Below are 15,614 nucleotides of genomic sequence, written 5' to 3' on the forward strand. Positions count from 1 at the left end.
CAGAGGTCAAATACACCAAATACTTATTTTTAGCTTTTTATGTAGTAATTCTGAATACTAATGCCAAAGCACTTAAGAACACACAATAGATATACCAGAAATGTTCCTTATATTTCTCCATTCCTAACATTTAATTCCCAGAAACTGTTTTAAGATAAGTGCAGTTCTATAATTTATAGAAAAAATAACCAAAACCACAGAATATTAAGCACAGAGAAGGTATAACATGCATTTATGCATACAATGAAAAATAGTAATAGAATAAGCTACAGACAAAAAGCAGTGCTACAAGTAGCACATGTAAGCTGGGAAAAGTATGATGGAGTTCTGGTGTGCTGTCCTGGATATTTTCCATGTAAAAAATATTTATGACTGAGTAGAATTCAATGCATATTACTAATATTCTAATGCTGTGTGTTTCCTTTGCACATGATTTCTCCTTAAAAGCATCTCTTAAATTCTAGTTTTCATTTCACAGCAGAATCCTTTATTTTAATAAACATGAAAACCCCTCTTGATTAATAAAACACTATCAGTCAGTGACACTGGGAGAGTGACTATGCAATTACTGCAGAGTCCATAGATCAGCAATGCATCTGAGCTTTATAAATTCTTTCAGGTGTCCTCAGACTACAACTCATAGAATTCCATAGCTTATATGGGAACTGAAAGTTTCCTCCTGTCAGCAATCACCTTTCACTCTTAACAAGCAGGAATATTTAATACATCAGTTTAGAAATATTAATCTTGATACTAGTTTTTCTAAAGGACAATTAACTTCCTGAAGGCAATCCAATGGTGTTTTTAGTCACCCAGGAGAACCAGAAGTATGAAGAACTTACAAGAGTTAGATCAGGAGGTAAACAAAGGCCACATACAGACCATTCCTTCATCATATTCAATTTAATTCACTTAACTAGATCTTATACTATTATGGTCTTGTAGGTCATGCAGACACTGAAAAAGCAAACACCTTCAGAGTTATACAAAATTGAAGCATAAACGTTTTTCTGACTTTGGTCCCAGGTGCATCAATGCTAGTTTTATTTCCTGACCTTAGGAGGCCATTGTCAATTACAAATATCCCAGGCACTGGCGGCCATCACACCTGTAAGACAACTTGCTTCAGGGATGGGGAACACAAGATTGTTTTGTCTTTTGGAGGCCAAATAAATCCTGAATTATCACCTGAACAACAAAAGTCCAAAGTTAAAAAAAGAAGAGTCAATGACAGAGCACTAACAACATCCATTTTGCTTTGGATTACACTTGCATTTAGTTACATTTACTGTGTTTGAGGGTTCTGGGTTGACATGGCTGACAAACAAGCCCCATCCATAAGCACGTTCACTCCCCATGGGACGAGAGAAAACTGCAAGTACAAGAGAAAACTTCTGTGTTAAAATAGACAGTGAAATCACTCACCAGCTACTGCTGCAGGAAAAACAGACTCATTTCAGGGCACTTGAGTTCATTTATGGCCAAATAACAAAAGCTAAATTTAAATACTGACTTAATTAATAAGAAATTAAATATTACATGCAAATATTTAGGGAAAAATAACATTCTCCTCAATGTTCTCCTTTGTCAGGTCCACCTTCACTTTCAGGCTCACCTCACTTTAAGCACCTTGGTTTACCTCCTCACTGTTCTTCTTTTTCTCTTTTTCATTCCAGTCACCCTCCTCACTCTTTCTGCCACAAGTTGCACCCAGTCCCTTCAGCAACGCAGAGACACATGGTGTCAGTGCTTAGCAATTTCTCAGTTCAGGTAAATTAAAGTACAAGCAGAAATTCTGAATAGAAGGTGCTCTTTTTTTAAAAAGTAAATTTAAACTTTAGATTTATTGTGTGCGAGTTCTGAAACTGCCAAACAAATAAAATAATTTTTATGAGAATTAAGCTGGCAGCAGATTTTTTTAGGTTTCTCCATTATAGAGAACCTCTATTGTAAAGGTCCTATTAACCCAAAAAATATTCTTTGTACACTCATTTGTGTAGTTCAAGTTGGAAGTCTAACTTTTCCACCAGTTTTAAGACTTTCCCAAAAAATTAGTATGTTTCATTTCTTAAACAAAATGTAATTTGCATGCAAACAATCCAAGAACTGTTTCAGTCATTTCCTACACTACCCTTCATGGAACTATTTCTGCTAATTAGGACACCTTCCTGTACAGCAATAGCTTTAAACAGCAATATTATAAGAAGTATTCAGAATGTGTCTTGTCTATGTTTGTTCCCTGAAGAAACTGATCGATAAAAGGTGGTCAATTTTCCTGTTGTGTTTTGTTTGTTTTTTCTTTTCCAGCATTTAATGCAATTTTCAGTCCTGCAATTTTCCAGAACTGAGTCATTGCTACTTGCAAAATTTTTAATCCCACTGCTTTTGAGCATCTGGGTCCAAGAATATACTCTGGGCACACTCTAACACTGCATGTGCACTTACACGTGAAATCTGACCATGGAGAACACATGATTGTGTTCTCCATGGTCAGATTTCTGACTGGAAAAATTAGGAAAAAGGGCAGCAAACTACAGTTTTCAGAAGCTTTAGTTGTCTTGCCTTGAGCACAAGCAATGTTATACAGCCATGGAGGAAGGCAGATCACAGATTGCTCTTTGTCCATTGCAGCTCTGGAGTCGTGGCTCTGCGAAAGCCAGGGAGGCTGTGCCAGCAAAACAACAATATAATAATGAGGGATTCCAATTAATCTCATTTAAATTATGTAAGTAATATAACAATAAGTAATGGAGAAATTTGATTATTTTTCAGACATCATTTGACACTGAGTCTTGGAGAAGGCATTCAGCAAATACACAACAGCCAAAGCAATTTTTCATCATGTTCAGAGCTGCATGCAGGGTTTGTATAAAAAAATACCAATGACCACTTCATATGGCCTTAACATACTCAAATTCAACATGATTGATGATATTCCATTTTGGGCATTGATACAACTTTTTTTATTAAATCCACCATTATATTTAATGATTTTGCAAAAGGAAATATCTTTGGTTCCAATGCTGAAGTCTTAATCATGTCAAAATATTCAATATGTCAAAATATGTCAATAAATTAATGTCAAAAAATGTCAATATATTCATAACTTCTTTGAAAATTCCTGAAAGTCTTCTATTTATTTAAAGAGTGCTATGTAGTCATAGTATAGGACAGTTAAGCATATTTCCAGAGTGCAAACAAGTAGTATTTTCATGAAGGGGAAAAATGGCCAGAAAACATAGCAGAGAGCAATTATCCTTGCCCACTACCAATGCACAGAAGCTTTATTGCCTTGCTGCTTGGTGATTAACAGGCAGTTTCAAGAGAGTCAGTCCCTTTGCTCCAAAGTAATTTTATTTCAAGCAGTACAAGTGATTCACACTATTTTTTCTCTGCTTATCACTGTATGCCTTTAAAACATACTGTGGGTTTCTAAAAAGCCACTTGAATTGGCTCTTTAAGCCCTCCTTCCATTCACATTCTGAGGATTGCTTCAGTTATGACTCACAGAGCTTCCCCTTATTTCAGGCTTATTTTTTATGGAGAGACTTAGCCTGTTTGGCAGAGCAATCCCTATGGAACACATCTCAAAAATATTGTTCATACAAGATACAATACACTTTACTGATACAAACCTCATTAGTTCAAAGCATTTTTTCCCTATATTGATACTCTTGCACTAAATAATATATCAATAAATTTTATGATAAGTGGAGGAATCAGAACTAGCAAAATATAATCCACAACCTGCTTCCTGCAAGATGTTTTACAAAAGAAAAATATCCTGACAAATTCAAACAAACTAACAGGAAAATGGAATGCAGCCCCTTTGAAAGTAATTCCATACCCACTCTAACAAAACATGTCACTCTCTTGGTTGGATTCCAGATGGAAATTGTGGCAGAAAATATTCTGTAAACACTTTATAAAACAGTTACTTCCTATACCTGCCAAAAATGAAATACATATTCTAATATTTATGTCCAGATTCTCTTGTGACATTCATTTTCCTGTTTCTTTACACCAAGCTTCCAGAAAGTAACTGCCATGAACCCACTGCTCATTAAGGCACTAGTTTAAAAACTAATAGATGGAAATAGGAAATAAAAAAAAAAATTAGAGGAGAACAGAAAACGTGTAATTCCCTCGGTCCTTGCTCTTTTAGTGTTAACTTTATTTTTTATAAATGCCCCATCAATGACTGCCATTTGCCATTCAAATTTTCCATAAATCACATTTCAACTTCAATATCTACAGCTGAATCAAGGTTATTCATGCTATATTGTTTCAATGAAGCCACTGAAAAGCACCTACAACGATAGACTAGATTTTTACCATAATCTAGAAACCATTTTTTCCCTTATTTACAAAGCAAATAATTCCCAGCAAGAGTGAAAACTGAATAACCCCAACATTCTCTATGGAGGTTATGATAATACAGGTTCTTTCTCTTTTAACAGTGAATGTCAAGGCTAAAAATATTTTTAAAACAACTGAGAAAAAGTAAGCAAGTATCTGTTTCAAGTTTCTGTAGCCTGCTCTCCATACATTTTCATTTTAATATGTTAAGAATGCAAAAACTGCCTGAGGGTAGGTGATTCTTTTTTTCTATTTCCAGAGTCAATCATTTCAAGCATTACTTTGGTGTTCTCTTTGAAACCAGAAGAAAATAATACTCACTCTACAGAAAAGAGAAAATTCTTCTCTCAATTTTTTTTTTTTTTTTCTAATCAGATTTCTGTACAGGAAAGCCATTACAGTGCCCAGAACGTCTTGTCTGCAGGATTAACACAGACACACCGAGATAAGGAAATTAATTTAGGCTTTAGATATGTTGCCTTGTTACGGAAGAATTTCAACTGAAGATTAAAATCATTACAGAGGAAATTATCTCTCTTCGAGTCTTTATAAAATTTTTTATCTCAAGCACAGTCATGCTAAAGGTTAGGGTACATCTCACAAAGCTGGATGTATGCACACAAACTAGTTTAGATTTGCTCAGAGCCAAAAAAATTAACCTTAGAAACCCAAGAATTTGGATCTTCTGTGACTATACATCCTAAGTAGCCAGCTCAGAGATCAAATTCTGATCCAGAAATTAAATTTCAATTACATTATTTCAAAATCCCCCATTGTCATAGGAAGTGCTTCCTGTCATTTATTTTCTGAGAGCTTCAACTCAAAGTTGTTTATTCCACCACCTGGTGGATAATCAGGTTTCGAATGATCTTCAGATAACAAGAACCAGAAGGAGAAGGTCAAGCACTTCCATTTGGGGCACAATGACTAACATTTCATTCAAGAGGGGGTCAGTGAGAGTAGCAAAGCGAGTATAAATCATTAATGCCTTACTATCATCTATTCTATTTAAAATCCAAGATTTTAATCAAATGTCTCCAATTAACATGGTTCAATTCTAGCCAGTAAATATCTTAGCCATCCTTTCATTTGTGACCCAAATAAAACTGCAGAAGTCTTAAGATACTTGTAGGAGTTCTTCCCTTAAATTAGTAATCCCTCTAGCAGGTCTTCAAATCACTAATAGACAAATAAGAGTATCTTCACAGTGGAACATGGGCTATGGGATTTCTAAATAGAGCAAATTCCTTACCTCTAACAAAAACAAAACAAAAAAATTGAATTATATTAAGATACAAAATACGGGAGATGGCTTATTAATTTTAACCAAAGTTCTCTGCTAGATTTTTTTTACAGTATTCATCTCCAAGTGTCAATCTCCTGCATTCCACAACTCTTTACACAGACCATCTCTATTTTCAAAAAGCCTTTTTTTTTTTTTTTTTTAATTATAGATACATTTTTACATGTATTACAGAGCTGAAGCTATTGATGATGGAACATTTTTGTAGTAACCGGTTTTTCAAGATCAAAGCATTCTAATTTGATCTGGGCCTATTCTTAGTTTGAAGAACCCCTTATTTACAAAAACTAGACTAAAACTTCTTCTAACAGATAAATCTCACTTCAACTGAAGTTTATTTAAAATCTAATACAGAAATGTTGTTGCCTAGGCAAATACGATGTTTTTACATACTTTTTAAATTATCATGAGACAAAATAGCCAATAAAGACACAGGCATTGCTAGCAGACTATATGCTGAACATTTACCTAAATAATCTTTTCTCTTCCTTTGTGATTTTAAGACAGGAAAAATTAATTTCATTCCCTGTGTTGCTGCAGCAGACAAAATAATGCTGTTATAACTGATCTATCTCTTCTCAGTTGTCTTCCATCAGTGATTATTTTGAGCTATTACGTACACAGTTCCCAAGGGCTTCATTCATTAAATTACAGAGTTAAAAAAAGCATGCTTAATTCTAGCCTAAAGCATGGACTGTGGACATATCAAGTCCCAGCGTAAAACACACATGAGAAATTTGGCAAAGAAAAAACACTGGATTGAACCTTGATGTATTTGAACCTTAATATTTTAACATTTTAACATTCTTAAAGAAGAGATTTATCTAAGGGTAAAAAGAAAAGCTAAATCACAATATTATTAGTGACAGACAGAAAACTACACACATTGTGATGTAGTGGCAAAGAAATCAATGTAATTGTCAGAGTACACCAACTACTACAATTTGCCATCGTCCTGAGGCACTGCAATTGTAGCATATTAACACAGGAAAATTATTTTATTTTACTTAGTTCTTTATAGCAACAAACCAAACAAATCTCCACTATAAAACAAGAAAGAAACCACCCCATTAAAAAAAAAAAAAAAAAGCAGAGAATTGTAAATTCCCAGGTAGCTGAAAGACCATGCAGCAAGAGGGAAATGGTCTGCATAAGCAAGACCAGGGGGCTACTTATAGAAGCAGTATTTAGATGTAAATAAAAGCTTCTAGAATATTACTTTTTTGATGTGTCTTTGTGTTTGGGGGTGCAAGGTGGTAGGGTGTTAAACCCAAAGTTTTTGGGAAGCAAAAATTGTCAAAAAATAGGGTCACAGCACAAAGACATCTGCATTTTTTACAGTATCTGCAACATCCAGTATGCTTTTCCTCACCTTGGAAGAAGCTGGACAGGAGTTCTAGCTAAGAAATGACAGAAGACATCCAAAATTCTCTCAGCATCATGTGAAGAACAACAGCTGTGGTCATAGTCAGTGCAGCTTATCAATTTAAATAAGATTTTTACAAACTCAGACATGTTTTTACAGAAACGTGCAGTAGTATGTCTGAAGTACACCATCACTGAAAATCCAAGATGAATATGACAATCATCTGGAAATATGAGGATACTTATTCTCTGTTCATTATACTAATACTCCCCCTACTTTTATTCACGAAACATTTTATATGTGTCACCACTGTTAGATTCTGCACATGTTTTTACACAGATCTCATTTCTATGCATTTGTACTTAGCTAACACTGCTGAACTAATACAATGGCAGCGGCAATGCAAGGTTATTACATAGCTCTTTATAACTCCAAGTTCAAATTACTTCAAATTATATTATAAACTGCACACCCTTCATAAGAGAATGCCTTACAATTTCTTTTGTAGCATATGTGACCCACTCCAAAGTAAATCACATCTATTTTAGATTTTCCCACCATAAGAGGAATGGCCTATTTTGTCCTTGAGTCTCTCAATGCAGTACCCCTCAAGCCATTTATTTCCATGGAAATCTGTAAAAGTTACTGATTGTTGAATCATTTCTTGCTAATTCAATTGCTCACAGGTCAGATAAACAGTAATAAATCTACTCACAAATATGTAAAATAAAGTGGGGTTAGATGGTATATAGCAAATTTATTACTTTTGTTGACTATTTCTATTTGCTTAAAGAACAAGCAGAACTGTCCCCTTAACAGTGGGTAAAGAAGAAATGCAGTTTAATCTTGAGGGCAAATATTTGTCAAAAGAAAGTGCAGAGCAAAATATTACAACAATAATATAGATCAAACTGTCAAGAATTTGGAAAATGTAGTTATTACAAGTTGATTCATATAAAAATTCACCCTTTCCCCTGTTAGTTTTGAAGTTAGTTTTTGCAAAGACCTGCTCTCATACTGCAGCTCATATCTCTGCTACAAACTAAAGACAAAGCTCCTGATGTGACTTAATGGAATGTCCAGAACCAGGGCTGAAATTTGTGCTGACAAAGAGTAAAGCAATAATTAAAAGGTTGTGATGTCAATGCTGAACTTCTAATTGTGAATCCTGTAGACTTTCCCCTTATTTAACCAAAACCATTCCTGGCTTTGAAAACCAAAAGAAGTCTTAGGAAAGCAATACTTTTTAATTTAATTTTGTAACCATGATAAGATTTTTGGGCAACTGAAATAATGATTTCTAGGCTTGAGAGAGCATTTTTTAAAATTTAATATTATCAAAAGCATGATATCAATTGCAGCTCTTGTAACTTGTATGTCTCCTGCATTTAAAAACCAAAAAATATCCCCCTCACCTTCACCCTGGACTGGGCAAAACATTGCTAAATTTTAGTGCACAATAGAGAAAAAAAAAACAACAAGCTTCTCATAATCCCGTGGAATAAGACATTGGAAAAGGTATTAAAATTAACTGAAAACCAGTATTACAACTATACACAACTACTGAGCAAAGCCACAGTTAACAACATCATGAACTACAGTGTTGACAAGTTTTTTCCCTCTTTCTGCTCCATTATGGTAGAATCCATTACTGTTGAGATACAGAAGTATAGGAAGATCAAACAAAAATATTATCAAATGAAAAACTGTCTGAGTCTCATTATCACTTAATAATGGTGCCAAAAACTCATGTCATCAGTGCAAATTAAGGGAAAAATATGGAAAACATGACTGGGATGGATTAAATGAGGTTTTTTTATCAGGCTACACAAAGCCTAAGGAACTGGATAATTACTTTACCTAAAAAGGACAGCAGAAGTTATATAACTTCATAGCCTATTTATTATTGGGCTAGCACAAACAAGCACAAGGCCCAGCAAAGTGACAGCAGGGAAAAGTTCATTAAACCAAGAATCAGATGTTCATTGCTAGAAGGAAGCCCACAAACGCTTTTGCTGCTGCCATACCAGCACTCAGCTGTTGCAAGGGGGAAGAGGACAGCTCAGATCTGTTCCCAGATGCAGTTTCTGAGACATCATTCCCTATTTTTCCTTAAAAGATCTTTCTGCTCCAATGTGGCATGAGTATTTTATCGCAAAGTAAAGCATAAGTGCCATTATACAGACAGTAATATGTAAGTGTTATGTGTTGCTAACCACAACACATGTAGCTGTTCGCTTGTCCTATTCCTTGCTTGCTTAAAATTTCTAAAGAATTCCAGAAAAAGTGAACATACAAGAAGGAACATAAAAGCCTTTAGTATATTTTCTGAACTTTGTGAAGATGGGAAGCATGTTCCTCCATAAATTCAGTACAGATAAAATTTACAAAGAACCATTTAACTCCTTAAAAATATAAGCCCAGGTTGTTAGATACTCTTAAAAGATACAGACTAATCTTAACATCTTGATCAATCATTTCAGCTTCAACACATACAAGTTGAAGTTACAAATATCTTCGTAATTTGGGTAACTTGCTTAACATATTTTAAGTATTTTGCCAAAATTGTCTTACATGAGTTCATACCAGCAAAGATGGCAAATATCTTCATCAATAATTGATGCTGAGACATAACAATAGCTTAAAATAATGAGTGTGAAACATAGGGAGTTAATAATTTGGAAATGTATTAAGAAGTTATATTATTTATACCTAAAATACTCAAAATTCAAAAGAACAAAGAACAACAACCTGGACTATTTATGCTGAAAACAATCAAGCAAAATCTTTTCTAATGTGGGCAAGTCAAATTTATATCCAGAAAACCACAGTTATCAGAGAAGAGTGACAAATCAGTCAGAAATTTTCCTTAGTTGTATCAAAACTAGAGTTTGGTTTTTAATTTAAAAAAAAAAAAAAAAAGAAAAGAATATATCATTAAAAAAACACACACACAACTGTGGTGGACATTTGCCGTATACTAGCTTTGCCATTCAAATCTGACCAGAAAATGTATAAACAATCTGGTTTGGGCAAATAATATTTGGCAACAAATACTAGTTTTGAGAAGCAAAGCAAAATAATTATTTATTATTTGAAAGGATGACAGAGAGCGTTATTGAGATTTAACATATCTTACCTGCATAATCATAATGTCTTATGACAGGAGGCCATTAGGAACTACATTGGGCTATTTTGGCCTAAAAAATTTGATTTGAAAACACATTTCTTCTTTTGAATCTTTCCCACTAATATATGGGTATTTAACAACTTTCTTCTAAATAAAACCTTCTAACATCTACCAATTTCCTCTATCCGATCTTGTATTTTCCTCCTGTCATCTTTCTTACTCTACAGTATGAAAGGATGACAGTAATGAACACCAGATAGATATTTAAACTTACATTTCACTCACAGACAGGATTCAATCAAAATGACCACAATATTTTGAGTTGGAAGGGACTCAAAAAGATCACTGAGCCCAATTACCTTCTCCTTGCAGGACTTCCTAAACTCTGATTAAAAAAAAATAAAAAATTCCTAGTAGCTAGTATAAGCAAGGGCAATAGCAGGAATGATCACCTCTGCATGAATCAAAAAACAATCCAGATACAAAAGCTTTAACTTACACAACACAGATTTTACAAGAAATACCTAGACTTAAATTATCTCTACCACTTTGATGACTGAAATGGAGATCAAATTCTGAAAACTTTTTTAAAAGCTGCTCATAAGATAGACTTAAAATATCAACAACCTTAGTAATAAACTGATTATTTCTCGTGGGACAGACTTTAAATATCAGCAACCTCAGAAACAAGCAAACTTCATATATAACCTAGAAAACGTTTGGCTGAGTGTAAATATTTACTTTTCAAAATCTAATTGCTAAGATAGACTCCCCCAACATCTGCTTCAACATGTATCAATCATCAGTAATTTCAGAACACAAATAACCCCAAACGTTTCCTGACTACTACATTGGTTGTAGAAAAGTAGGTTTTTACTGAATAGTGGCTTCCTTTCTATGTAGTATTTTCAAAATTGAGACAGCAAATATTTAACAAAACAAAATTTTAAAGTGTTCACAAATTACACGTGCTGTTTTGACAGGTATTAAATTACATGCAAGTAATGTTTCCCCACTGCATACTCCCTTTTACTATAATACATTAACACTTTACAGCCAGAGAAGAGTGTTGTTACACAATATGGTGTTAGGAGATATTTGAGTGCCTAATTAGGAGACTTGATAAATACACAATGTAAAATTACAGAAAGAATATTCTAGAACCTTCAAACAGGATTTCTCCCTTGAATGCATAACAGAAATTCTGGGTTTCAATCTAGAAATAAATTTACTATCACAAACAAAACAGTTATAGTTCCTCATATTCATACTTTCAAACAGGTACAAAATGTACTTTTCCTTTAGAAATGTTTACAGAGGGGAAAAAAGAAATAGGAGGCACCACTGAATAGCAAATAATTACAGCAGACATTTGGAAAACCACCAACGTTTAAGAGTTTTTCAGTTGTTGGCTAAACAACTGCAAGTATCTTTGCCAAAACCAGAATAAAACGTCTAATCAGAAGTGACTCTTGCATAGAGAAAATAACTTATTCACTAATCTATTTTAAGAAGAAAGTTTAACCAATTATAGAAAACACTGTGACTGCATCGATTCCGTTGCACAACTCAGTTTTCAATTCTAATCTCATTCAGAGTTTACAAGCTCAATCCCATGCTTTAGTAAGTAGAAAACCTCTTTTTCCTCCAGTGGTTCACCAAACCTGAGTTCCAGAAATTAAAGCATGTACTAGGCAAAAAATGCTGTGCCATTCAACTACATTTATTTTCAACATTTTTTTCTAGGGAAATACATGGGTTACAAGGTTATTGCCAACAACTGAGACATATCCAACTATATTTAAACATTAAAAGATTCAATTCTATAATTAAACTAATTTTTGCATTTTGTTACATACTAGCCCTTCTTGTGAAAAACTCACCATGAGTGAGTCACTGAGAACAGCACAAACATATAGAAAAGCTCATTTATAAGTGGCTTAATAGGAAATTTCATGAAAATAAAACACAATATCTGTACCAATGGCCTTGGAATTTTAGGAATGTTTTAGGAATATCCCCCGAGGGAAAATTACTAGTGTGTCAGCAAAGCAGAAGCTGTCAGAGAATTTATAGAAATGTACGAAATTCAAGTGAACATGTGAGAAATAAGGAACCCTTCAAACATGACTGCTTAATGATGTATAAAAGATAGTCAAGGTAAAATAGGTAATTCTATTACAACTATGATTAAATGTCAGTGATACAAGACATGTCATCCTAATAAAATTGCAATATACAGAGAAATATAAATAACCTTTAAAAATACAAATACCCAGAGTTTGAATACATATTTTGGATATACATTAAAAGATCATTTGATCAAGATCTTTCCAGAAGACATAAAAGCTGCAGATGCTCTAAATCTTCAAAACAGAAATCAACAGCTTTCTGAGATAAAATTCAGTGCAAGCACATTAAAACTCTGGTCCTAAAGCTAAAGAAAATTGCTTTAGAGCATGTACATATAGGCAGCTTTACGCTATTTCGATAGAGCACAAAGGTAGCACTAGGAGAACAGTACTTCTAGTACTAGGTACTAAGTAGTATTAGAAGTAAAGGATTTTGGTTTGATAATAGTTTATATATTATAATTATAAATTTATTTATAATTTATCTCACAAAATGTTAAATTCTTGTGCCAAAAAAAAAAAAATTCAAGTTAATTTATCATCAAATGCATGGCAAAACTGTTTTTCTGCTTAAAGAAAAAACAAAACACCATAATTTCCACTAACCTTCAGGATCAAGGAGTTTCTCTATTCCCAGGTGTTGCCTGGCTATGGTGAAGGCATGATCTAATCGCTGCACAGGTGACTGCTGAGAAGCAACAGCATTCCAATCAAATAGGTCTGGTCTAAAGCAAAAATAAGAGGAAGAATAATTTAATATTTTTTAGTCTTACGTTTAGTCATGTCTTTCTAAAGCTAACCATCAGCCTCGAAGTTTTTATTCTCATAGTAAAAGATCGATTTAATTGGCCCTGGGACTAATGAAGCTCAGTTTCTAACGAGTTTGCAGTCTGCTCTCATCCATGTCCACCACAATCACATTGACCATATTTCTTCTTTGCCACTATGTCCCAACAACCTATAACCTTACATCCACTGCGGCTCTCCCCACCACCACAATTGTGGCACAATGTGCCACAGCACATTGGCTTCTTTATTCCAGTCCCAAACAGAGTTTGAGTGGGAAAGATCAGGTGTTGTGGCCATGCAATTGGGACTGGCATGTGGCAGGACAAGCAGGACAGAACTGCTGAGGCCATCTGGGGGCCTCCCTCCTCTCTCCAACTACCAGTCTTTCACTTCAATTAATATTTCTCAGAGTGCAATTGCTTCTGAGATTACCAGCTCACTGTTACAACAGATGAAAATCAGTCAACAGGTCAAAGAAATTCATAGAATCATAGAAAAAATTAGGTTGGGAAACACCTGTAAGAACATAGAGTTCAACTCTTACCCTAACACTGCCAAGTCACAATTTACATGCTCTTACAGGAAAAGACAAAAGAACCAGAACTGAATTATAGCTCAGATGCAGTCTGGGACCTTGTATTCACAGCTGCACTATTTGCAGTATAAATAATAGTAGTACAGAACAATCTTTGGCTTTTCATCTAAGAGTAATCCATTAGGAAATCAGAATTTGTTATCAGGCACTCTGGAGAAATAAAATTTAATCAAATACCCTGTGATTACTGTGCATGTAATATGAAGAAAAACAACCATGCTATTTGTGACTTCAACACAGTGTTCTAAATCAGGGGACATTTAAATGTATCATTTCAACAACAGATAAATCAAGCACACTATTTACACAATTTAAATTTTGCAATTAATGACAGATTTACTCTTTTTATTTATTTTAGTAGTTAATTTTAAATAGTGTCCTGAGCTATAAAAAATGGAAAAATGTTCACTACATGATATTTTAAGAATGTCAAGAGAATAAATAAAAATACTTCCTTTACCTAGTAGTTATTCTTTAGTTATGTACCTTTGTTGTCTAATTTTTTTTGTGATGGGACTGATTTACATAGTAGCAACTAAGTTATTCCATTATTGCTGCTCTCTGCATAGATCCTTAAATATTAGAGTTTTCTCCCTCCCACATGCAGAATAACTCAAAAATACTAATTAATTTTAATTTAATATTAAATCTGCTGGGGACAGGGTGGAGAAGGGACAGCAAATTTAGGCAGCAGGTGCATTAAGTCTATTATCCCATAGACTTCTTTATGTACTAAAACACAGAAATGCAAAACACACACTATGGGTACATAACTAGTAAAAAATATTTTTGTCCATTCTCCTTTACCTGGGGATGGAGTTACCATTGTTCAGAGCAGTCTGCATGATGCTGTGTTTCCAATTTACACACAAATAGTATTAAGAGAAAACCAGGTATTATTGAAGTGTGATCACACAAAATCAAGACCTCTTTTTCCCTTCACTCCACCCTCCCCAAACCAGTGGGGGTTGGATGGGCAAGAAACTGGGAGGGGACATAGCCAGGCCAGGTGACTCACACCAGTAAAAGAGATACCCCATGCCACATAACTTGCTCAGCCATAAATACCTGGCAAAGGAAGGGAATGAGGTTGGAGGGTGTTTCTCTGAGAAGGTGTCTCCTGCTTGAAGAGTGGCTGGGCATCAGTTATTGCCTTTGCATCACTTTTCTATTCTTCCTACCTCCATGTATTAAAAGTCTGTATTCTGACTCAAGAGTTTTCTAGCTTTCATTTTTCCTATTCTCTTCCCTGTCCTGAGGGGAACAGGGGGTGAAGCAAGTGACTGTTGGGTGCTCAGCTGCTGGCAGGGGTCAAGGCACCACACCCCTACACCTTATTCTGCAAGCACACATCACTCAAATCCTTATTCTCTCCAAATTTAACTCTAGGCATAGGATACCCAAGCTCATACAACAAATTTAGCTAAGTAGTAACCACAAAGCTGTCTATTATGGGTGCCCTACAGAGCTTGGCAAGGATGTGTTAAATATCTACTCCACAGACTAGAGTGTTAAAAGATTATTTAGTAAGAAAAGCCTCTAGGACAATGAGAGAAAAGAATTGTATCCAAGGTCTTACCTCCCCCTCAACTTTTTTCTTTTTTGTTTTACACTTTCAATTACACTTAAAGTTCTAAGCACACCTGCAATACTCAGAGCAGCAGATTATCATCACATAATCATTTCTTGTTTGGTGATACAATATTTTATCTATGGGAACATACTTTTAATCAGTCAGGACTACACTGGGCAAGAACATGAATATTTACAATTGCTCCTTAAGGAATGTCACAATATTGTCTTACCCCTTCTGAGAAAATCTCTGTCACCATTAATATTATCTTAGATAGTCAATTTCATCCAACTTTTCAGTTGTACAATCCAGGAGAGTATTTTCAAGTCAACCTACCAAGATAGTCTAAAATTATTATCATGACATC

The 15,614-nt window shown here is 34.5% G+C and overlaps 1 protein-coding gene across 16 annotated transcripts in view; it reads right to left on the bottom strand.

Annotated features, from left to right (window-relative positions):
• The window catches only part of DMD (dystrophin), a 1,135,802-nt gene that overhangs the window by 744,218 nt on the left and 375,970 nt on the right, over positions 1 to 15,614 (bottom strand). For all 16 annotated transcript variants that reach the window (XM_072937290.1, XM_041719931.2, XM_041719926.2 and 13 more), the window contains exon 7: positions 12,897 to 13,015. In XM_072937290.1, coding sequence (XP_072793391.1) covers positions 12,897 to 13,015 — 119 coding nt within the window. The remainder of the gene's footprint in view (positions 1 to 12,896; positions 13,016 to 15,614) is intronic.

Source organism: Taeniopygia guttata, chromosome 1 (genome assembly GCF_048771995.1).
Source record: "Taeniopygia guttata chromosome 1, bTaeGut7.mat, whole genome shotgun sequence".
Classification (NCBI taxonomy): domain Eukaryota; kingdom Metazoa; phylum Chordata; class Aves; order Passeriformes; family Estrildidae; genus Taeniopygia; species Taeniopygia guttata.